This window comes from Herpailurus yagouaroundi, unplaced genomic scaffold (genome assembly GCF_014898765.1).
Source record: "Herpailurus yagouaroundi ecotype Mexico unplaced genomic scaffold, PumYag 141, whole genome shotgun sequence".
NCBI classification, from domain to species: domain Eukaryota; kingdom Metazoa; phylum Chordata; class Mammalia; order Carnivora; family Felidae; genus Herpailurus; species Herpailurus yagouaroundi.
Window position 1 is genome coordinate 38,856,686 of NW_024412396.1, and position 24,716 is coordinate 38,881,401.

Sequence of the window (24,716 nt, forward strand, 5' to 3'; positions counted from 1 at the left end):
TTCCAAAGACCCAGCTTTGGAGTTCCTCTCCCTTCTCTCCCCACACCCCATCTCCCTCCTGGCAACAATCAAGGGAATTGGGCCAAACCCCATGTCTGTTTCCCATCACCTTCTCAACTACTCACTTCTCTTTCCTTCTTGTCATGTCTTTGCTTCTCTCTGCTCATCTCTAACACCCACCTTACACCTTAGGCCTCAAAATACTTCTGTCTCAGGCTCTCCTCTCTCATCTCATGTGTAAACTAAAAGCATGACATGCAATTTTAAAAATCAAGAGTCTTGAGTGTTTAGGAAAATTGCCTTAATAATAAGCCAGTGACATCAAGAGCCTGGTAAGTTTCCAGAAGTTTTCTTCAGAATCTCTACAAAAACCACATAGTGGCTAAACTCTGGACTTTGAAACAAGGCAGGCCTACATTCTTTTTTTTTTTAAGAGACAGAGAGGGAGAGAGAAAATCTTAAGCAGACTCCATGCTCAGTGCTGAGCCCAGCATGGGGCTCAATCCCACAACCCTGGGATCATGACTGGAGCTGAAATCAAGAGCCAGACACTCAACCAACTGAGCCACCCAGGCACCCCCAGACAAGCTTCCATTCTACACCCAAATCTGACTCTTACTACTAGTGTGTTCTTGGAGAAATCATATAACCTGAGACTTTTTTTTCCCTTAACTGTTAAAGTGACAAATTAGATGAGATGATTCACGTAAAGCACTTAGCACAGTGCCCACATGGCAAGTATGCAGTGACTGTTAGCTATTATTAATCCTGTTAGCTCCCTCCTCCTATTTCTTGCACCTAGCTTTCCTTTGCCCACTAAGATTCAAGATATAGTTTTAACAATTTTTTTCTGTTTAACAGTGTGTAGAATAGGAATACTTCCTACTACTGTTTTTATATACATTTATAAGAGTTCAGCTGTAGGCTAGTTCAGGATCTAGGCTATTGTGGCTAGCCTAGAAACCTAAACATTGAGGGGGCGGGGAGACTATATTCCAAGTTGCAAATTCATCAGATCACGATCCGTTTACCACCTTGTAAGAGATCTCAAAGTCAGTCCTTAGTGGAAATAGACTCATTAATTTCTTTTAACTACTCCCTGTGTTCCTACCCAGATCCATGTCACAGGTCTGGAGACAGAATTGGAAGGGGATGCAGAACAAAGCTAAGATCAGAAAGTAGAGCCAATCAGGGAGGCTCTCAAGAGACATACAGAAGTCTTTATTGTTACATGAAGTGAAGAATGGAGTAGGCAGATCAAAGAGTAAGTTTGTGTAGATTGTAGTGAAATAATACACTGAGGTTTTCTCAGTGTAGACACTCAGGGTTACAGTGGCTCTGTAGACCCTCAACAAGTCTCTTCGGCAGAAGACTTGGAAAGGTATGTCCTACGGGCGGTACACAGTTCTACAGCAGCAACCCCAGTGGCAGGTCCCTGCTCACCAAATGTATCTGGATTTCCAAAGCATGAAATTGGAAATTAAAACCTTTTCCCCTTGGCAGACTCTATCCTCTGTTTATCATTTTCCCTATCTACTTCCTCCTTTCCTGTAGGCCCAGGATCTAGTGCGGTCTAGTGAGTAGGGGGAAAAAATAGAGAAGGGAAGAAATTATGAAAATTTTCATTGTATCTTGTGCTGGAAGAGACTCTATAAGTTTCTACTGGCATATGCAAAACTGTCTTTTTTCTCATTTATAAAAGTGAATCGTCTCTTTCCCATATTTGACTATGTCCTCAGGTAAAAATCATCATGGGGGTCACTGGTCTGACCACTGGTCATCATAGAGATCTTGTTCCTTTTGCCTTCTTCTCACCTACGTGTTAGGGGTGAGATGAGATAGATTCCTTATATAAAGTATGCTTATAGCCCCCAATAAGGTAACAAATTATGATGTGGACCATTGACCAGGTATGTTTATCTTTTGATTAGTGTATTGAAACACATGAATATATTTTCTTTCATGATATAGTGATTCTACAAATTCATATGTGGGCAGAATTTTGATAATTTATGTCAAGGTAAATGTGATTAAATGAAGTAAGCCATTTTTAAATCTAAGGAATTAAAATACTTTGGTTTGGGAACTCATCAACTTACATGACTTAAATCTGAGTCAGATTTCCCTTGATACTAGTGTTAAGGAAAAAGGATTTGTTCCCTCCCATCCACCCCATGGCCAGATTATTATTTATTACTACTCTTTTCCATTTCAGTTCCCTTTGTTGTTGTAAGGTAATCAGAAGGAAATTCCATATTTTGCTAATCCAAGAAGATTTCAGAGTCAGAAAAATGATGGGATTTGGTCTCTTAGAAAATGATCTTTTCTTCTGTAATTACATAAATTCAATATTGATTTCTATCTCCTAACATTGCTCTCTTTCCTCAGTTTACCATTCATTCATTCAACAAACATTTATTGTCATGTTGGAACCACAGTGAATAAAGGACATGGTGTCTGCATCATTACAAGTTACAGGGGTGGTTCTAGCTTTAGATGAAGACTTTAACACGACTCAAACAACGTCTTTCAGCCCTGCCTTCTCAACCCTGGTTCCGCTGTCAGATTGCTTTTCATAGTTACAAATGGCTACCAATAGCTCCTGGAGGTACGTCCTTATCCACTCACTTCCAGCCAGAAGGAAGTCCATTCCCCTATAGCTCAAATAAAGGACCTGGAATGAGACTTATTGGTCCCAATTGGTCTGACTTGGGTTATATGCCAGTTTCCAACCAGTTAACAAGATAAGGGATATAGAACATGTGATAGGCTTATAGTAATCACAGCTCACTCTTACAACCAGTCAGAGCCCACTGCATAATGCTGAGAAGCTCGGGGCACTTTTAGAAAACAGAGGAAGGTATGAAATTGGTGCTGGAAGAAACAAGACACATCCACCACACTCCCTGTCCCTACAGAGCTAAGAGCGTCTGAAGAATTGGCAGGATGACGGGAACTCACAACTCAGTGCATCCATGAATCATTTCTGATACATGAGGGCTAACAAGTGTGAGGCCCTGGAAATTTTCCCCTAGCAACAGAATTCAGGCTGATTTTTCTGTTAAAAACTACCACTAAGCAGCTGCCATATGCTCAAAATTGCTGGCCTCTGGCAGCGATTTAGAGGTGAAACCTTTCATGTCCAATTAGCCTACACTTTGATTCATGCAGTGCCTAAGAATTCACCTTTATGTATAAGCTTGAGGCCTCTGATAAATTTAACAAGAGCTACTGAAAGTTAAAGTGTTTGCACGGATGTCAGTTTCCTCAGTTGATCACGACTTAATTTTCCCCATGTAGTGCTGGTTACAGAAAACTGAATAGTTGGTTCCATTCAAACCTCACATTAGTAGAAATATTTGTTCTCCCCCTTGTTTACAGCCTTATATATTGAATTTAATTCTCATCTCACTGTTACACCTCATCTTCAATCCTCTAACTCAGTGGCCCTTCATCTTGGCCACACGTTGTGATCGCTTGGGGAGGTCTCTGAGGTACCCATGCCTAGGTCTCAGCCCCAGAGATTCTGTTAGCACTGGTCCAGAGCACAGCCAAGGTTGAGAACCACTGCTCTAAGTAGAACCTTGTTAGAGATGAAGTGTCTCCTAGGAAACATGTCCAATTTGCACCTGTAACTAACTTAAATGCTATAGTCGATCAGGTAAAGAGTTGACATTGATATAGGATTAAATAAAGTTTAGAAATAGGGAGAAGTGTCCATCTATTGGTGCATACTTTATCCCCCACCACCACAGACACACCACGTCTGTGCTGCCATCGCCTGGGCTAAGGCATCGTCATCTTCCTGGACCACTACAATAGGTTCCTAATTCTCTCTTGCCAGCTGTCACAAAGCAGCCAGACTGAGCTTCTTAAAATATAAATAAGAACATGTCACTTCCTTCCTCAAAAACCTTCAAAGGCTTCCTACTGCTCATGCTACAAAATACACAAGCTCTCCAGGCCATTGTCTGCTCCCTCCCTTCATTTACTGCACATTGGCCACCTGGACCTTTCATTTCCTCCACATCTTTTCCATCTCAGGGCTTCTGTATATGTTGTTCATTCTCCCTTAAACACATACACACACACACACACACACACACACACACACACCTGATCTCTTTGCACTACACACACACATATTTTTGCCTTGATCACTTTGCTTATTGCTAAGATCTCAGCTTAAAGTCACCTCCTCAAAGAGGTTGTCCCTGACCCCTAATCTAAAGTGAGTCCCATGTTTTACACTCTCTCAGTGCCCCATTTTATACCTTTCTAATGTGGGGTTAGTTTTACAGTCTCTGGATCCTGTTCTAGACTCTAAGCTCCCTGAAGACAAGGACAATTCTGTTTTGGTCACCTGTTATGCCCCAGCACCACTTTCTCTGACCCATAGTAGATGCTCAATAAATATTCACTGTAAAGAAAAGAAGTCTGTTTTATTGTACCATTGTACCATTTACTTACACTGAGGTAAGAAATGGATCATGAAGTATATAGCCATATTTACTCAACATAGTGTTTAGAATCCTGTTCACTATATTCTATAAGCATTCCCATTATGAAGACCCAGGACAAAGTTTTCCACAGTTTCAGTCCTCAGCATAGTTGTGTTTCTCTTGACTAACCAATTTTGCTGCCATATTCCATAAATAATTCTATTTTGTTTCTGTAATGATTCTATAAATCATTAGCCAGTTAGGCCTCCCTCTTCACTTTGACTGATAAGAAGTTCAGGGTCAAATTTGTGAGCTTCCCCATCCTCAACCCCTGCCAGCATTAGAGGAGACTCTCATGATATGTATTTTGCATTCTAACCTCATTCTGGTTTCATCTAATCAACCCTCCCTTCATTTTCCTTCTGCTCCTCATTTTTAATTATAATGTATTTATAAGCCATCTTAAATACTGTCTGGAACTAAGCAAGACATAATAAATAAATTAAATAATGACAAATAAGTTATTCAAGGAAAAGAGAAAGCATATCTATGTGATGAGTCGTGTTTCCGGGGAGTCGATACATAAGACCTCGTTTCCCTGCTTGAGAAAGAGAAGGAAGAATCCAACAGAAAAAGACCAGAATGGGTTTAGGCATGTGGGTAACAGTGGGCTTCCTAATCCATCACAAAAAGCATTGGAAGACCAAGACCTCTGTATCCAAAGAGACCTCTGAACTTTTACTTTTCTGGAGAGACAGATCCCAAAGGGAAAATGGGAGGGCTGAGCACACCCGGTTATCACTCCCGGATTTACCAATCAGAACATCCTAATTCTCTCCTCTCTTCGGAGAGGTCATGCCAAGAGTGTTAACAGTAGTTGAGACCCTTCACATGGAAACTTTAATCCGAGGCAAAGAAAATCCTCTCTCCCCAAACATCATTAACTTCCAAACATTTATTTTAACTAGTAGATATTTTACAATATACAGTTTACTATATTCATTTTCTATTGCTGCTGTAACAAATTACAAACTTTTCACTTTACATTTCCAATGGTCCAAAATGTATCTCACTAGGCTGCAATCAACATGCCAACAGGACTGTATTCCTACCAGCTCTAGGGGCAAGCCCATTCCCTGCCTTTTCCAGCTTCTATGGACCTCTTCATATCACTCCAACCTCTGTTCCCATTCTGACATGTCTGATCTTGACACTCCTGTGTCTCTCTTTCCCTTATGAGGACACATGTGACTACATCGGACCCACCAACTAATCCAGGAAAATCTCCCCAACTCAGATCCTTAATTTAATCACATTAACGAAGTCCCTTTTGCCACATGAGGTAACATATTCACAGGTTTTGGGAATCAGGAGGTGGATATCTTTGGGGGACCATTATTCTGCTTACCATTTTTACACTAAATAATTAGGCATCTGTGGATATGCCAAGATATGAATTTGAGATATAATTAAAACCATATTAAAGAACTGTCTCCAGTATCTGGAAACATCCATTCAAATCAATTCCTTCCTTATACCAACAGTTTAGTCCAAAGAATGATATAAAATACTTTTTCGCCCTGGCAAAGTAGTCCAGGAATATTTCTAAAGCTGATTTTGACCCTAACAAAAACATCACTGCCTCCTAATCAATAACCCTCTAGCATGCAGGTGTGATAAAAGAACTGTTTTTTTATCCACTCCCCCCCCACACACCAGGGTCTGTGTCCTCCAGACCCTCCCACCCCTTCCACCCCACATACACACCCCCCACACCCCCACACCCCCACACCCATGCACCCTCACACCTCCACACCCCCTTACCTCACACACACCGCACCCCCTACACTCCCCCCCCACCCACACACACCCCACACTCCACACACCCCACCCCACACACACTTGCCCACCCCACACAACCCCACACCCCCTCACCCCCAGCCTGGAACTCAACCGGTCTCTGTGGTCCTCTAAACCTTCCCGCCCCTTCCACCCCCACTCCTGGGATTTCCTGCCCTCTGGTCACTCCTCACTCGGACAGCCCTCTTCCCAGAAATGCAGCAGCATCAGAACAGGGACACGAAGTTGGGGGGGAGGGTAAGAAGCATCTCCTAAGAACGGGAATGTGAACATGACATATTTGACCGAGAAATTAGGAAATTCCCACAACTCTTCAAAAGAATTGGCAGGATTTTTCGACAATGTTCCTAGCCATGCTGTTAGCTCTAGATTTGTTATGCATATTGTTTATTCCTCTTGCCTTTCCTTACACTTGAACAAAAGGTCAAGGCCTCTGTGATTCTCAAGGTGAAAACCCTTCAGAATTCAGGGTGGTGACGTGCAAAGGGACATTCAATAGATACTGGTTTGTCATTAATCATGAGCATCCGGCCGTCATGTGCCTGCAAGTGCTAATTCCTAATTCCCTCACCTGCTAAAAATACACTCACCTGAATGCTTCAAAAGCACGTAGGTTTTAGACTGTCTTGTAAGTGATTTGTTCGGTATTTTCTCTCACTGGTTTAGACCACTGCCCTCTTCTTGCCTAACCTCTGCTTTCCTGCAGCCATCTCTATTTTCAGGTGGGTCAGCACTTACTGGTCTGTAAGGCTGCTCTCTTCTCACTCTTCCGCGGGATCATTTAACCACAGCCAGTCACGGAAAGCCAGAAGACCTGATCTTTGGATCTAAAGTCTAAAAGAGAAAACCTTTTGCTGACCGTTGAAGGGTCAGCCAATGGGACGATTCTTGTTTTAAAGCGTGAATTTGTCTCAAGAAGTATGGTTAATGCTCATTCATCCGTCACCAATTCTATATTTTCAAAAAACTATCTGGAGCATAGTTAGCATATGTGCTTTGCTATTTTTCTCTCGGCTTCCTGGCTGGGGAGTGAGATTTGGAAGCAGGGTCCGCAGCACCAGCACCATCCCCCTCAGGGCTCCCAGGCAGCATGGTGGTTGGAGTGATGGTGGGGCCGGTCCCTGGCAGAGGCTGGGGTCAAGGGTTTGGGCTGCTCCCCCCGGGCCCTGAAATTGACAACCTCAAGGGCCTGCCTTTGTGTCACACAAGACCAGATCAGGGTTGTCTCAAGTGGCAATGCTGGGAACTAGGCAAACACTCCATCGTTGTCTGTCTTGGAGTGTGCCCAAGCCTTGGGCTCAATAGCTTTCCTTGTTTTCTAGAATTGATCGGCTTCAATTCGACTATTGTGTTTCCTGGCGCCCACACCAGAAATTATCACCAGGACCTCTGCTGTGATTTCCTGAGTGTGAGGAAAGCTGCAAGTCTCCACAAACCCCCCTCCAACCTATCAGATGCTCTTGAGATCCCTATTAGAGTTTTATCAGTTGCATGATCATCTTTAAAATGTGGGGCGCCCTGGGTGGCTTAGTCGGTTAAGCCTCCGACTTCAGCTCAGGTCATGATCTCATGGTTTGTGGGTTCAAGACTTGTGTCCAGCTCTGTGCTGACAGCTCAGAGCCTGGAGCCTACTTCAGATTCTGTGTCTCCCTCTCTCTCTGCCACTCCCCCACTTGTGCTGTGTCTCTCTAAAAAAAAAAAAATAAATATTTTAAAAAATTTTAATGTATACCCTCCTGGGGGGGGGGTGGATTTTAGGCTATCCATTCATTCAACCAGTACCCATTTATTGAATATAAAGACACTGCTGGACCCTAGAAGTTTGTCTTTGTCTGTAAAGAATTCACAATCTAGTCAGTTATTAATCATTTATAGAACGTCAATGGGGGAGGGGGGAGAGATCCATAGGTATTGATAAGGGAGCAGGGAAAAGGAACATACCAATTACTAGGCCAGAGACCAAAAAAAACAAAAAAACCCACAGGGTGAGGGGAGCTCACCCAGGGAAATGAAATTTGTCTGACATCACCAGCTGCTCCTAAAGCCACAACTGCACAGGCCCTTACACTGGACAGACAGACAGACAGCAATAATAGACACGTCCACAGATCCAGAAGCACACTTCTTAAAATAGGTCACAGAGGGCCGCCTGGGTGGCTCAGTCGGTTAAGCATCGACTTCGGCTCAGGTCATGATCTCATGGTTCGTGAGTTGGAGCCCCGTGTCCGGCTCTGTGCTGTCAACTTGGAGCCTGGAGCCTGCTTCAGATTCTGTCTCCCTCTCTCTCTCTCTCTCTGCCCTTCCCCCGCTCACACTCTTGTCTGTCTCTCTCTCTCTCTCAAAAATAAATAACAAACATTAATTTAAAAAATTTAAAAAAAACAGGTCACAGAACTTCAAAAAGATGCTCAGAAATCCCCATATACAAAAAAAGCACATTGGTTTTTATTACGCTCCACACTGCCGGGTACAATCTACTGAAATATTGAAATAAATTACTGAGGAAATCAGCCCTTTTCATGGTCTCATTTGCCCAAGTCACTTGTCTCCCTCCCTTTACTCAGGCTCTCACACTTTGCAGTCAATTTCCTCTCAGTGATGACCCAGGGGAATGAGACAACATTTTCCAAACCTCAAGATTACTTGTTTATAATTTCCTCTTTTTACAGTCCCCGTTTTTGGCACAAGCTCCTTCCAGGCCTCGAATTCCCACTGAGAAAACTAGCGGGCATCTCCAGAGGCTTTGCTCTTAGTTGGACCAATGATGTGATAATGTTCCCGGCCCCTTAGTTCCTGAAGACCAGTGAAGGGGCAGGTGAGAGTGAGCTGTCTAGCTGCGGTCCCACCCGGCTCCTTCCTGCATTTCTTTTCTGGAGTATACCTCCCCGCCCACTTATATCTGTCAACCACCTGGTCCTGTGTCTACGTGACTTCCACTGGCAGGCTCATTTTGCTTCTGACCAATTAGTGATGACTCAGAAGGACCATCATCTTATCTCTAATTCCCCTTTCAACCCTTGAGTCTTTAACCTTCTGGTCTAGTAGAAACTGCAATTCCAACTACCCTTGGTATCCTTGGCAATGTAGTAGTTTCAACTACTGAGTATCTATGGGTTCCAAGAGAAAGACATACGAGACATACGAGAGCTTGGCAGGTGACCCCCTGAGCTGTAAAAACAAATATCTGCATTATAAATGTGTCAGGGATACAAGAAAGTATATTAAATTAAAAATGTGTATTATCGTCACCTTTCCCCCCCATTCCTGCCTCCACCCCCACTGCTCTGGAAGAGAGAAAATACCTTTGACTGTTCAGCGTCCCTCCCCTCCAAAGCCCAAAGGAGAGTGCCAGGCAAGCCCTGGGCTTTCCTGTGTTGCAGAAAGAAAAGTAAAGTATTTAAAGAAGGTGTGCTGGTAAAGAATGAGGATGGGGCAGATCTTCGAGGCTGTTGGTAGACTATGAAAAATACTGAGAAGATGAATTTAGGATGTGGTGCTACAATTTTTTATTTAGAATCCCCCTTCGGTGTCTTTGTCTTTCGTTTATGGTCAGAAAAGCATCAGCAAACCAAGAATAAGAATTCAAAGCCTTAGGTTGCCAATCTGCTGACCCAGGTACCCTGAGGCACCAAGCCTTGTACAAGGTTTCTTTCTAGCTTCGAGTGACAGTGCAAATCACAAAGCCTGATGGTAGCCTCACTGAGTGCATCCCTCTACTATTTATGAACGTGTCCTTAACAGAAGTGGCTAGCATCCTTCAAAACTCCATTTTATTGTTAGATCGTTTGAGGAAAAATAGTTAGGGAAAAACATGTGAACAGGGACATCTAAGTGGTAGATGTTACCTTATACAAACTGAGAAAATACTTAAAAATTACAAGATGATCTCACAGACATTTATTGCAGAAAGCTTCCAAGAACTGCCTTATCTCAAATTGCCACACATACATCCTCTTTTGATCATAACTAATCAGAAAGTATTAATATTTCTGGACAGTTGTTAACAGGTAAAAAAATAAAACTGTAAAGAGCCCCTATTTTGTTGGGGGATACTAGACTACAATAAATGAAATAGAGGGAAAAACTCAAGCGCATAAAACTCTAGGCTTCTGAATAACAAAGAGGCAGACGAGTAAATATAATCTGGGGCAACAACCATGCACAAAAGTATAAAACAGAAGAATTGCTTAATGTTCTCCAAATTATCTAGTAATTCTTTGGTAGAGAAGTTATTGAGAGCAGAAACACACACTCTAACCGTTTGCTGGGCTGGTGTATTTCACTACACCTAGACATTGTCAGTAAAGGGCTATATTTGGAACCAATTTACTGCCGTTGTCTTTACAGCTCATATACTTGTTGTGTTTTACAACTAATACATTTCAGCAGATCCCAGCATCCTTAAATGTACAATATTTTCTTGGTACCTTTGAAAAGCAAGGATAGAGCATTAGTGGCTCATCATAATTCTCTGAAGATGATGAGGGGCTCCACAATATAGTTTATAACCTTCCGCTGCCACAGGGATATCACAGGTGCCTTCTTGTAAAAATATGAGCTTGCTCCCACAGCCTAAAATAAATCTGCATAAGCCTAAGACAAAATCATAGAGTGAACCTGGAAGAAATGGTAGAATGTAAGTGACGGGAAACAACCCAGATGACATTTAATCTAATCCATATAGAACAGTGATAATCACAACAGGATGAAACTGTTAGGCACCCAAATATCATTTTTTTCTGACTTACATGTTCATGGTAACAAAGTATGGAAAACATGAAGAGTCTTTTCTATAAATATTTTTACAGATGCAATGCAGAATTTTACCTCCTCCTATCTAGACATTATATCCTCCATATTTTGTTTCATTTCTCCATATTCTTTAAAAGGTTGCATTGCCAGGTTGCTCCATAACTGAACTGAATCCCCAGTCAATGAACATTTAGATTGTTTCCAGCTGTTAGCAATTATAAAATCTTTGGTGATAAATTGTCATAATGTGTGTGTGTGTGTGTGTGTGTGTGTGTGTACTATTGTGCACAGATATGCTGGGGAGACACGCTGCAGAGGTAGACCCATGTTCAGGCTTTTGACCTATATTGACAAATGACTCACCAGAAAACATGAACCAACTTACATTTCTTCCATCAGTGTATGAGCGTCCACAGCTCATGTATTCACCAATACTGGGTACCATTCCGTTCATCTTTGGCAGTCTGATAATCCAGAAATTGTATCTTGTTTAACTTGAATATTTCTCACTCCAATATTTATTGGTCCGGGTCTTTATTTCTTTTCTTTTGGATTAATTATTATTCTCATTGATTAGAATGTACCCTATGTATCAAAGATAACCTTCTCTAAACTTCATATATTGTGACCATTTTTTTCCCAGTACACTTACTTTTCTTTCTTTTTTTATTTTTTTTAAATGTTTATTTATTTTTGAGACAGAGAGAGACAGAGACACAGAATCCGAAGCAGGCTCCAGGCTCTGAGCTGTCAGCACAGAGCCCGACGTGGGGCTCAAACTCACGGACCATGAGATTGTGACCTGAGCCGAAGTCGGACGCTTAACCGACTGAGCTACCCAGGCGCCCCTCTTTTTTTAAATTCAAATACATCAGAGGTGCCTGGCTGGCTCAGTTGGTAGAGCTTGCAACTCTTAATCTCAGGGTCATGAGTTCAAGCCCCACTTTTAGGTGTAGAAATTGCTCCAAAAAGAAACTTTTTAAAAAAATGTTTTTAAACCCAGTATTGTTGTTGAGAAAGGAACACGCAGGTTTCAAGTCAAGACAGCATGCTGAAATAAAATTAAATATGTCAATCATTTTCTTCATAGTGTTCTTCACGTGCTGTTTTATTTCCAAATAGTAACCAACTGTCTAAACACAATATATTGAATGCTTCATCTCTTTCCATTGCCACTTAGATCCTAACTCCTTGCACATGTAGCAACAGCTCTGTGGCTGAGATTCCTGTTCTGTTTCATTCATTCTTATGCTGGCGTCATGCTTCTCTCATAACTTTAAAATACATGTTAACATATATTAATATGGCTATCCTGTCATTTTTTTAATTAGTTGCTATTCTCACTAGTTTAATTTTTTATATGACTACTGTAATCACTCTGTTGTGTTCCCAATTCAAAAATCCCATTGGAATCGCTTTACACTTATTAAATAGAGGATGCCTACATGTTATCTTTATAATACGGAGCTTCCCACCCAAATCCATGAGTGTTTCTCCATTTCCATCTTTTAGGTAGCTCAACAGAGTGCTTTGTTCCAGAAAGGTCTTGCACATTACTAGGCAGTTTATAGTTTTTGCTGTTATTGTGGAAAGGATGTTTTCCATCATATTTTCTAACTAGTTATGGCTGGCACCTGATAGAATTTTTACGAGCCTAATAACTCTTTGAAAATTCTTGACAGGAACACACTATTCCACTTTTATCGTCACCAGGTGTTTGCATTTCCAAAGTGACTACTTCTAGACAAGGAGGGGAGCGTGCTGTTGCTACTTTCAAACTCCCTCCTTCCTGGATTGTGGGTCAGGTATGACCAAAAAGATAATATCTGCCCAGCATTCTGTAAGTTTTACGTTTTTCCCACATATTACCTCACCTAATTTCACAACGCCCGTCTAAAGCGGATGGGATTCTCTACAGTAATCGAGTTATTAGTCTCATCTTAAAGATGTGGGAACAGAGGCTCAGATCTGAATCACTCTCCTGGAGAGCTGGTTTAAAATGCAGATATCGGGGCGCCTGGGTGGCGCAGTCGGTTAAGCGTCCGACTTCAGCCAGGTCATGATCTCGCGGTCCGTGAGTTCGAGCCCCGCGTCGGGCTCTGGGCTGATGGCTCGGAGCCTGGAGCTTGTTTCCGATTCTGTGTCTCCCTCTCTCTCTCTGCCCCTCCCCCGTTCATGCTGTGTCTCTGTCCCAAAAATAAATAAAAAACGTTGAAAAAAATAAAATAAAATGCAGATATCTGGGTCCCACCCGGGACCTATTTCTCAAAATCTTAGGGGTGAGTGTGAAACCAGGGAATGTTTTTTTTGTTTTTTTTTTCACTAGCTCCCCCTGGTGGCCTACTATGAGACATTTAGATCGCGCAGTCAAAAGGCTAAAATTGAAAAGTTTCCTCCTCCATCTTAGGCATTTATTCTACCATACCTCAGTGGAAACTTAATAATTGTGAGGGGGTTTTAGCAATTTATGAAGAATCTGGAATTTTTTAAAGTATCTCTGGGGCGCCTGGGTGGCGCAGTTGGTTAAGCGTCCGACTTCAGCCAGGGCACGATCTCGCGGTCCGTGAGTTCGAGCCCCGCGTCGGGCTCTGGGCTGATGGCTCAGAGCCTGGAGCCTGTTTCCGATTCTGTGTCTCCCTCTCTCTCTGCCCCTCCCCCGTTCATGCTCTGTCTCTCTCTGTCCCAAAAATAAAAATAAAAACGTTGAAAAAAAAATTTTAAAGTATCTCTTTATATAGGATATTCTGCAAAAGGCATGCTCTGGTTTGCCACCACAAGCCTGTGTGCAGGCTTCACTTATAATTCAGTCACTTCCTCTCAAAGTCTTAATTGAAAGATGGCTCCCCTGTACTCTATGGCTAATGCCAAGCTGCCTGGCTACAATGGCTTCCACAGCCTTAGTGAACCTCAGGATGCCTTGGCAGTGGTCCTGCCCCAGTGGCCTAGAATCTGGCAATTCTGTAGCTAATGATGGTTGCCTGGAAAAGTGGCAGAGTGCCCCAAGCACAGATCCCACCCAGGGGACCCCCATTGCCGAGGCATCCTCTTACAACAGGTAGGCCAGCTCTCATGCAGGACAACATTGCTGGTGACCCCATCTTGCTAGTGTATTGAAAAACTCATGGTGACTCTTTGGGAAATGCCAAAGATTCATCTGCAGAAAATAGGTGTCTCAGAGAAAACCTTCATTTTGGGATGAGTTTAATACGCTTTTTGGGGGCGCCTGGGTGGCTGAGTTGGTTAAGTGTCCAATTTCGGCTCAGGTCATGATCTTATGGTTCATGGGTTTGAGTCCCACGTCAGGCTCTGTGCTGACAGCTCGGAGCCTGGAGCCTGCTTCGGATTTTGTGTCTGCCTCTCTCTATGCCTCTCCCCCACTCACATTTTCTCTCTCTTTCTCTCAAAAATAAATAAACATTTCAATTTTTTTTAAATGGTAATAATACACTTTTCAGTTACCCAACCAATATTTATGGAGTTACATGGAAGGTCCATGCTAGACTCTGAGATGTGAGAATAAAGAATACACAACGCTTTATGACCCACTGAGCAAAAGAGCATGGAAAGAAGCTTAATGTTATTTGGGGGAATCAAGAAAAAATTATGGAAGTGTGTTTATCACTGTGGGAGTTTCCCAGACTGACAAGTGTGGGGAAAGCATTCCAGAATTTCTTTTCCCAGAATTCCAGGGGGAAGAGCCTAAGCAAAGGCATCATGAGTATTGGATCATTGGCGGGTAAGAAATAAAAGAAAGCTGGAATGGTAAGCCAGGGCCAGACTACAAGGACTTTGTACACTCTTGGAAGGTGTTTGAAGTTTATCTTGGAGCTGTTCAGGAGCCATAGCTGCATGAACTCTGATGGCAGGAAGGAAAACCAGCAGATGAGCCTGGGAGAACCGGATGTGGATCAGGAGGCCACTGACAAGGCTGGGAGTGAGGGACTGCACGGGAACAGCTACAAAAAGGCTAAAGAAGAGTCCCATTCCTGAGGTACCTAGCAGGTGGAATTGGCAGGATGTGGCGACCAAATGAATGCTGTGGAAAGAAAAGCGAGGCCAAGCAGGACTCTGAAATTCCAGGATGTGGACGTCATGGAATCACAGCTCTTTGAAATTCCTTGAAAACCCTTGATGGGAACACACTATTAATGTGAGCCTCCCCAGTCGGTTCCAAAAGCCCTGGAACTAAACAAGCTCTTCCCCCTCCTCCTCCTCCTTCTCTTCCGTCATCAAACAAGTACTGGCGGGGGCAGACCTTTCCGGAACACACACCCCAACCCAGAACCGAGGCAGCTTCATTCCCACAAGCTCTGTTCTCAAAAGTACTGTTATTTCAGAAGCCATTTGTTCAGTGATGCCACCTGACATCTGCATAAGTCTTGCTCTACAAAATCATCCTGCTCACGCTCCCTTTTGCTCCTCAAACTTCCAAGAAGAAAATCGAGACTTCGGGAAGCTGCGGCTTGCTCAAGCTCCCCCAGAGTTCCTTCAGAGTGAGTTCACAGTTCCAACCAGTTCTTCTGCCTTCAAATCCAGGGCAGGTACAACCCGAAACAACTACAAACCAAATCCCCTTCATAATACCTAAATACCTAAAGGAGAAAGGGAATAGGACCGGAGATGGGAGACGTATAGCGGATATGTGTTACCCTGTTCCAATGGAACTCTCATTATTGTAGGACATACCTGCAGACCTAACCCCCAAAAGAGCCCTCAGTTCAGAGTCCTAACAGATTCTCGGGAAGGCTGTTTGGTTTTCTGCACAGTCTATATTCTGCAGGAACAACACCTCAGGCTTACGCATCAAGTAAGAGACTTCCCCAGGCAACTTTTATTTCAGGGGGGATGGGAGGGAATGAGGGTGGGGAGAGTCTGCAACTCAGCAAACAAGAAGCATTCCTTGCAAAGAAGGGGGTAGAGCTGGCTGGGATAGGCCAGCGTAGATGGGTGAGAAAGGTTTCAAGCCACATGAAGAGAAATATATACAACGGAAGTTTGCAACCCACCAGGAAGGAATTCACAACCAACTCATATTTAGGAAAATGTATTATTTCTAGTTTCATACAGTTTTCTAACTTATTTTAACTTGAAGGAAATCTCAGATGCTTCTGAGTTGGTCCCTTAAAAAATGAACATGCACACTTTGAGGCTTCAACCAGGTCACAAATGCACGTAAGCAGTGCCTGAGAGCAACCAGTGGAGCTAGGTAAATCACTGTCCCAGACACATTCTTCCAGAAAAGAAGAAGAGCAGGGGATGAGGGTCAGAAAAGTTCAGAGTGGGAAAAGGTCAGTGGCTGATGCTGAAGGTGTCCAGTCAGCAAGCATGATGAGAGTCAGAATCGAGAGTTTTCATTTAAATCTCCGTTTCTTGCAGCCCCCTGGACACAAGACAAGCCATTGTAATGACTACCCCTAGCTATGAACAGCTTAGAAAGAGTTTTGTTTTGTTTTGTTTTGTTTTTTTATTTTACATCCTAATTAGTTAGCATCTAGTGCAACAATGATTTCAGGAGTAGATTCCTTAGTGCCCCTTACCCATTTAGCCTGTCCCCCCTCCCACAATCCCTCCCATAACCCTCAGTTTGTTCTCCATATTTATGAGTCTCTTCTGTTTTGTCCCCCTCCCTGTTTTTAGATTATTTTTGTTTCCCTTCCCTTATGTTCATCTGTTTTGTCTCTTAAAGTCCTCATACGAGTGAAGTCATATGATTTTTGTCTTTCTCTAACTGACTAATTTCACTTAGCATAATACCCTCCAGTTCCATCCACGTAGTTGCAAATGGCAAGATTTCATTCTTTTTGATTGCCGAGTAATACTCCATTGTAGGTATGTATGTATGTGTATATATATATGTGCGGATGCACACATATATATACACATACACCCCATCTTCTTTACCCATTCATCCATTGATGGACATTTGGGCTCTTTCCATGCTTTGGCTATTGATGATAGTGCTGCTATCAACATGGGGGTGCATGTGTCCCTTCGAAACAGCACACTTGTATCCCGTGGATAAATGCCTAGTAGTGCAATTGCTGGGTTGTAGGGTAGATCTATTTTTAGTTTTTTGAAGAACCTCCATACTGTTTTCCAGAGTGGCTGCACCAGCATGCATTCCCAAGAAAGAGTTTTTATACCCCTTTAGGGTAAACGCAATTTGTTCATTTCCAGGTGATAGAGACCTACTGGCTTGCCCCATATCTCACCAAATGAGTCACAAAGTATGAACTTGAACTCAGACATGAGCAGAACTCCTCTGAAGCTTGGATATAAGGCCAAGAGCATGAAACTGTCCTTCTGCTGTCATGCCAGGACAGTGGTTAGCACCCTCCCCCCAGGCATTAATAATCCAGGGGAATGTACCTTTGTTTGATCCTGCTATTAACTAAAAGTTGAGATGGTCTGAAGGTGCATGTTAACTTGTAAATCTTGTCAGGTAGACATGCAAATAATTCCTGTTCAGTAGAAAAGAGAACACCCCAGGTTATCTTTTCCATAGGACAACATTCAGTCTCCTAGTGAAGCTAGTCACCTCATGTCAACATTTTGCTTTTTAAGTACCTATAAATGTCAGCTCTTCAAAACGCTCCTTGTGCAAGATTTATCATCTTACTAGTTCTCTCATCAATGAGTTAATAAAACTTTGACATATCTTCATCCTATATTTAGCTGAGAGCCATGTTTTTAACTTGCCTAAAATTCTGTTTCCTGCCATGTATATCCTCTAGTGTTTCTTCCTCTGAAACAGCACCTTTAAGGTATCACATCCACACACCTCTTCAAATCTGCCTCATCCTACCTCCTCCAAGAGAGCACGCTCAACATGAGCGATGCAGAGAGCAGGGCATGTGCTGGGAAAGGAACGGAAGCTCCCTCCTGACCTGGAATTTTCACGATTCCAGTCCTTTGGATTCATCATATATTCATCACATTGACTTCAAAAGACTGCTCTTGGCAGATGAGACCTTCCAGTCCACCACATAGCAGGGGGAGGGACGTTGGATCAGATTCCTAGTGCTGGGCTGGGCTGGCGGTTTGAGCTGGTTTACAGGGAATGGCCAACACTTCCTCATCCACTCGGTGCCAGGAGGTGACTAAATGTCAAGAGGAGAAGGCTCAGAGCCTGCCTGGGTGAAGCTAGCCGACCCTCCAGAGAGCAAACCCCTGACTTAGACTTTATTAGCACCTCTTCCAGCTCACAAAATTAACCACTCCGATCTGCACAGAGGAACACAAGGAAGCAAAGAGTTTAATGGATTTGGAGAAGACAGCCTTCATTTTACATACTTAACAGGTCACTGACAACTTTTCACACTCTACTGAGAGAACCATCTGAGCCCTTAGCAGGTCCTTTGACCCATTCTCTTGAAAGCCTCTCTAAGCTCAGTAAACAACTCTAATAGCTCCAAGAATAGAAGGTGGTCTGGGATTTTAGCCTGACGTTGTCTGCCAGGCAGATTTGCTGGCTGCAGGCGCTTCCCAGCATTAGTGTCTTGCCAGAGAGCTTCTAGCCGCGCGCGGCTCTGCACATTTGGAAGGACTTTCTTTTGCCTGAGTCACCTCTGGTGCTCCATTCCTATACTGTGTGTTAAGCATCTGTTGCATATACCAGCAACTGTGCTGTGTGTTCTGCAGGATGTGAAGCATGGAGAGTCTGTCCTCAAGGGTATTCCGATCCAGTAGGAGATACAAGACACAGATCTAAACAGCTATCATCTGGGGTAGAAAGTGACCAGTAATTCACAAATATCATGAAATTTTGTGCCAGTTAATATGCACTGCATATACAGTGGAGCAGCGCAGACTGGCTCTTGTCGTTACTAAAGGTTCAGGAAAGATCTGTCGAGGAGGGAAGGTAACAATTGTGGAGCACTCACTATGGGCCAGCCTCTGTACCAGGCATTTTCTCATTTAATTTGCTCTCTTTGGGAAGTGATGTTATTCCCATTTTTAACAAATGAGAAAGGAGAGGCTCAGAGATGTTAGGTAGCTTTCCGAAGGTCACTCAGATAGTGAATGGCAGAGACAGGTGTCGAACACAGAACCATCTGACTTAAAAGATCCTGCTCTTTCAACCTCACTACATTTACTATTAGCATTTTGGGGCATGTCTTCCTTCTGTGCTGTTGTGACTGATTTGTTTCCAAATCAAGGAACTTTGTAGGATACAAGATAGCAAGCAATAAGGCATCCACTACTACGTTGAGATACGGACTCACAAAGCCATTTGCAATCTCCACAAGGCGTGATTAATGCTCGGATCTGTCCCTCGGTCTTCCTTAGAATCATCTGTGTGATCCACTCATCTTCCTTCCAACGTTTATTTATTTTTGGGACAGAGAGAGACAGAGCATGAACGGGGGAGGGGCACAGAGAGAGGGAGACACAGAATCGGAAACAGGCTCCAGGCTCTGAGCCATTAGCCCAGAGCCTGATGCGGGGCTCGAACCCACGGACTGCGAGATCGTGACCTGGCTGAAGTCGGACGCTTAACCGACTGCGCCACCCAGGCGCCCCTCATCTTCCTTCCAATAGAATAGGAGAATAGGAGGGCAGAAAAGAGAGAATAACAGCGCCTTCCAGGGGCTCTGCCCCTTTCTTTAGGATTCTTTCTACCAGGGCTGACCAAACACACAGACTAGACAGTCCCTACACAGCAAAGCTGAAAGCCAACACGGCTTCTGCCCAAAAAATGCCACCCTCTCTCCTCCCACCACTTTGCCTTAACACAAGGAAATTATTTCAGTTCCTTCTCTTTCATTTTCTCTGGAGAAAAGAGCTCTGGATTTCATAGCTTAACAAAGCCTTCAGCAAAAATGTCTAAATTAGTGAGTCAGGACAGCCCTCCATGCTCACCTATGGGGCTCCATCTCCCCCAGTGCACCCTGGGTAGCAGGTGAACCACCCCTTGCCCCTCCCCAGTGCACCCTGGGCAACTCTTGGCCATTCGTGGGACTCAGCTTAGACATGTCCTCCAGAAAGCCTTCTCTGATGAAGCTCCAGCAGAGAAGGTGCGTGGGGGTGTGTGCACGCACACATCACACACATGCACACACATGCAGTAGGGCCCCCTGCATGTTCCCACACGCCACCAGCACCCACACACATGCACACATGCATAGTGATACAGTAATACCCCTGCTGTGTGCTCCCACACCCTTCCATGCTACGACATAGCATTTACTACATTGCGTGGTGCCCAGGCTTTGCCACTAAACCCCTCCTCCCCAGGCCCCATGACAGGAGGAACTGTATCTGGTCTTTCCACACCAAACACTGAGCATGGTCTAGGAACCCGATCAACCCTTGAGTGAGAGAAGGACAGACAGAAGGGAAAACTATGCCCAGACTCTCATTCCACAGTCCAAACTCACTGGGCTGGCACTCACACAGGCCTGGTACAAGTCCCTGCAGTCAAAGGTACCCAGAGAGAGAAGGGTGGGGCCTGAGGGAAAGCAGCCTGGAGGGAAACCCCAAGAGCGCCCCCATGACAAAGGTCAGTGCCATTGCTTGGGAATATATGCAGGGCCCAAAGAGGCCATGAGGATAACTAGGCATCTGGGCCTCACTCCACAGATGGCTCTGGGCTTGGAGGTCGTGGGAGGCTCCGAGAGGGTCTCCAGAACAGCTGGCCCTGACCTGCATGTACTGGGCTCACCAGAGGCAGGAAATTCCATGTTGTAATGGCTGGATTTGTTCCATTCATTCCTGATCCATGACTAGGTAGTGACTTGGTCATTAAAGAAACCATGTAGGCAGATTTCAGGAACATCTGACTGGGCTCCACGCATGCAGGAAGAGGAAAATATAACAGAACAAAGCTCTGGAAATATGAAAGGAAATAAAAATGTTTGAATGCCCCCTCTTCTGTCAGCATCGGCACCAGGGATGCATGGAACGGGGTTCACTGCTTAAAAACACAATTTGAAAGCTCGTCGCAGTGGCTACAGCCATGTTATCAAGCTGAACCCATGTTGATCTGAGTAGATTAGAAAAATCGTTCCTGGGGTCTAGGGAGGCAGCGCTTTTAAACAAGTGCTTTTCAAAGAATGAGCCATTGAGAAGTACTTAGCATACATGTAGTCCGGGAACCTGAAAACAAATAAAGGTAACAGCATAACAGAATCAGCAACTCTGAGCAGACTGGAGAATCTGGCCAGCCTCTGTAGGAGATACAGTGATAAAGGTTGCTATGCCGTCTGTCTGTCTTTCCTATACAGCGAAGGGTAGAAGGAGCCAAAAATCATCTTTCCCTGCATTTGCACATTTTTTGATCAAGTAGGGGGAAAAAAATCACATTCTCCCACATACTTTACTTTCTTTTTCTAAAAAGAGATTAAACGGGGGGGGGGGGGCGGGGGGAGGGGCTGGAATTTAAATTGGCTCTTTTCATTCATCATGAGAATTGTATTGCTTTTGCATTGCATGTGTTCAATCTGAGTTGAGTTTCAAGATGAGACTTTATTTCATTTCCAGACATGTACAGAGTAGTGGGTGTCCCTATATCACTTCTCACTTTTGGCCACAATTGCTTGGCAAGGCAGTGAACCTGCTGGGTAAATCAAACTGCCCACTTCTCCCTCTATATGCACCCTTTAGGTATGTGAAAGCGAACCCGTGCAACATCTCCTCTGGCAACTGAGGTTCAAAATCGTAATAAATCAGTTGGGCTAACGCACTGGACTATTCAATTTAAAAACAAAACAAACCAGGGGCGCCTGGGTGGCTCAGTGGGTTAAGCCTCCGACTTCAGCTCAGGTCACGATCTCGCGGTCCGTGAGTTCAAGCCCCGCGTCAGGCTCTGGGCTGATGGCTCAGAGCCTGGAGCCTGCTTCTGATTCTGTGTCTCCCTCTCTCTCTGCCCCTCCCCCATTCATGCTCTGTCTCTCTCTGTCCCCAAAATAAACATTAAAAAAAATTTTTTTTTAAATAAAAAAAAAAACAAACCAAAATAACCTTTTTAAAATGAAGGTGAAGCCCTTCTCGTTTCATTATTAGCTTTGCCTTATAGACTCTAAACTATGTCAGTGGGCTACTATTCTGTGCTTTTGTGGCTTAATCAATATTTCAGGGACAGACAGAAGCAGAGAGAGTTCAAACGGAGAAGTTGCTTACACGATTCTGTATCCTGAAAGGTGGCTCCAACAAAAAAAAAAAAAAAAAAAGGAAAAGGAAAAAATACCCTAACCAAGAAAGGGTCCAGCATCCTTTTGCTTCAGGATCTTGATATTCCAGGGCCTAATGGGGATCGATGAGTAGCCTACAGAGCGTCCTAGTGGCACAAGTGATATTCATCTCAGTTGAGAAATTTGGACTTGGCTGAGCTCATCTGCTCTCACTGCAGGCCAAGGTTGCCTTTCACTTGCAAATCATGCTGTCGGCTTGGTTTAGAATATACATGGGTGAGGCATATGCTTATCCTTGCCTCCCAGGAAGATGTTGGCATGGAGACATGTGAAGCCTCCTGATGGAAGCTCGCATTTATGGACTCTCCTCTTCTCTTCTCCCCTAGTGACTGTGACAGTGGGAGGCAAGCAACATTTGCTCGGACTGTATGACACGGCAGGACAGGTACGTTTTTGCTGTTTTGATTCATCAAGGGTTTGGGAGTGGGGAGAATGATCCATTTGGCTAGGCACAGGGGGACTAGCAGTACAGATATTACATTTTCTGATCATTCGGGGCAAATTTATGGTCTGTCTAAGTGAAACTAAAGGCACATTCTTCATATCGTAAAAACATTTATAATCACAAAAAAACTCAAAGAAACGTTACTCGAGGTGTTGATAGGCAAGTAACAATTCATTGATGGACAGTTATCAGTAACCAAAATAACACATTTGCCAAGAGTCTCAATTTCTTCCTGTCCATACCGATGCCAGATTCAGGATTAATGAGTCAATTTTATACATATTAGTTTCACTCATTTTTTTTCGTGCTATACTCTTTGCACAGCCGTTATTTGAATTGCCTAACGAGCTGTGGAAAGGTCCAAAAAGAGATGGGGGGTGGGCGGGTTGGGGGGGGGAGCACGGGAGAGGGATTAAGTGCTGGAAAGAAGAAAAACCAGGATCCCGAATGGTTTCCAGAAGTGAGGGTCAACCCCTGTACAACTGGAGGTTGACTCTAAATTCTCTTGAGATTCTTGAAATATTTTCACTCTGTCAGAGATGCCTTCAGGTTGGAGAATGTAACCAACCAATTACGTAAGGACATAGACTAGAAAGAACCCTCAACACTGATTCAGTCAGCACATGCCCTACTTAGATGAAAATGCCACCTTACCTTTCTTTCCTCACACCCTACACTCCACTCTGAAAGGCTTCTAATGTTATAAATTCATGGGGTGGAGGCAAAGTGGTTAAGCAATTGATGGCCATGGCCCAATTTCTTTCATAGAGCTCTTGTTACCATTGGGTCATTTATTTAGGTCAAAATCAGCGGGTTGTTCAGTCTGTCCAAATTCATACATCTTAAGTCCTTTGGAGCGAACGTTCACCAGGCTCTTTCCCACTGTGAGTTTCCTGCTAATTGTTCTTTGTAGTTATGCATTTGTCTGGGCCTTTTTCCCACAATTATCTGGAGATATGTCTTTTTGCTCAACCTGAAAACTCTCCACTAGGAAAACTAAGAATAAATGGAATTCTCTTTGGGATTTCTGTGTGCATTTGCAAGGACCACGTATAAATGTCTGTGGGACACCAGAGGCTGATGCTGGGCAGGCCCGGGCAGTGGGGAACTGGAAAATCTTGCACCAGACTCAAGACTCCTAAGAGTGTCCAGTTTCCCTTTGTTTGCAGATGGCTGTTGTAGCCAGCTACTCTCAGGAACTGGGTGGGGAAAGAGACTTCTCACCTCAATATCAAGACACTCAACTAAGAAAGGATGCTCCAAATGCCCAAATGGGAAAATTGGTTTGGCTCCTCTAGTCAAAGTACAAGGGTCTCCAGGCACCTCCTGCTTAATTGTGCCTCCACTAGAAAGCCTCCTGGCAATAGAGGTACACTGCTGTTTGGACTGGATTTGCCTACTTTTGTTCAGTCTTAGAGTCATTAGGCTGTCCCCATTCATCAGAAACTCACAGCCTGATAGAGAGAGGAGTTTACACCCTTCACTCCCGTAGTCAGAGTTCATGAATATAATCTAGTTTGAAAAGTTCCGTGCGGCAAGGATTATTGCCTGAGTCTGAAGCCTCTTGCCTTCTGAAAAGCTCCCTGTGTCCCCACGCTCCCCTCTTCTATAGCAACCCCTGACAATTGTTAGCTTCTGTGCATTCACTGTCCCCGGAGCAACCTCCCCAGGCCTCTGTTTAATTTCAAATCCAATAAAACTGTTTAAAAGCGCCTATAGAGTTTAATTATTCTTTCCCACTGCTGTCCTTTTTAGAAAAAAATTTTAAATAACACGAGTATAGGAGTTGAAGCTCTAAGGCAGTATAGAAATATCTTTAAACTCCAAATTGAAGGAAGTAGAATGATCCAAACCTCCGACAGAGGTGAAGTGATGGGCACTGATAAAATATCACAACAAGTGGGTTGTAGATACTTCTTCAACTTAACTTTGACTCTAATGCTTTCCATCAGCTCCTTTGAAAGCTCAAAAGGTGGACAAGGTTCACAGGGGAGCATGCAGCATGGGGAAAAGGAGTCAGGACAC

General features: G+C 43.7%; 1 protein-coding gene across 1 annotated transcript in view; it reads left to right on the forward strand.

The window, feature by feature from the left end:
* Positions 1–24,716, forward strand: part of RHOJ (ras homolog family member J) — an 86,053-nt gene that overhangs the window by 38,356 nt on the left and 22,981 nt on the right. The window contains exon 2 of the mRNA XM_040477340.1: positions 22,573–22,631. Within this exon, the coding sequence (XP_040333274.1) occupies positions 22,573–22,631 (59 nt within the window). The remainder of the gene's footprint in view (positions 1–22,572; positions 22,632–24,716) is intronic.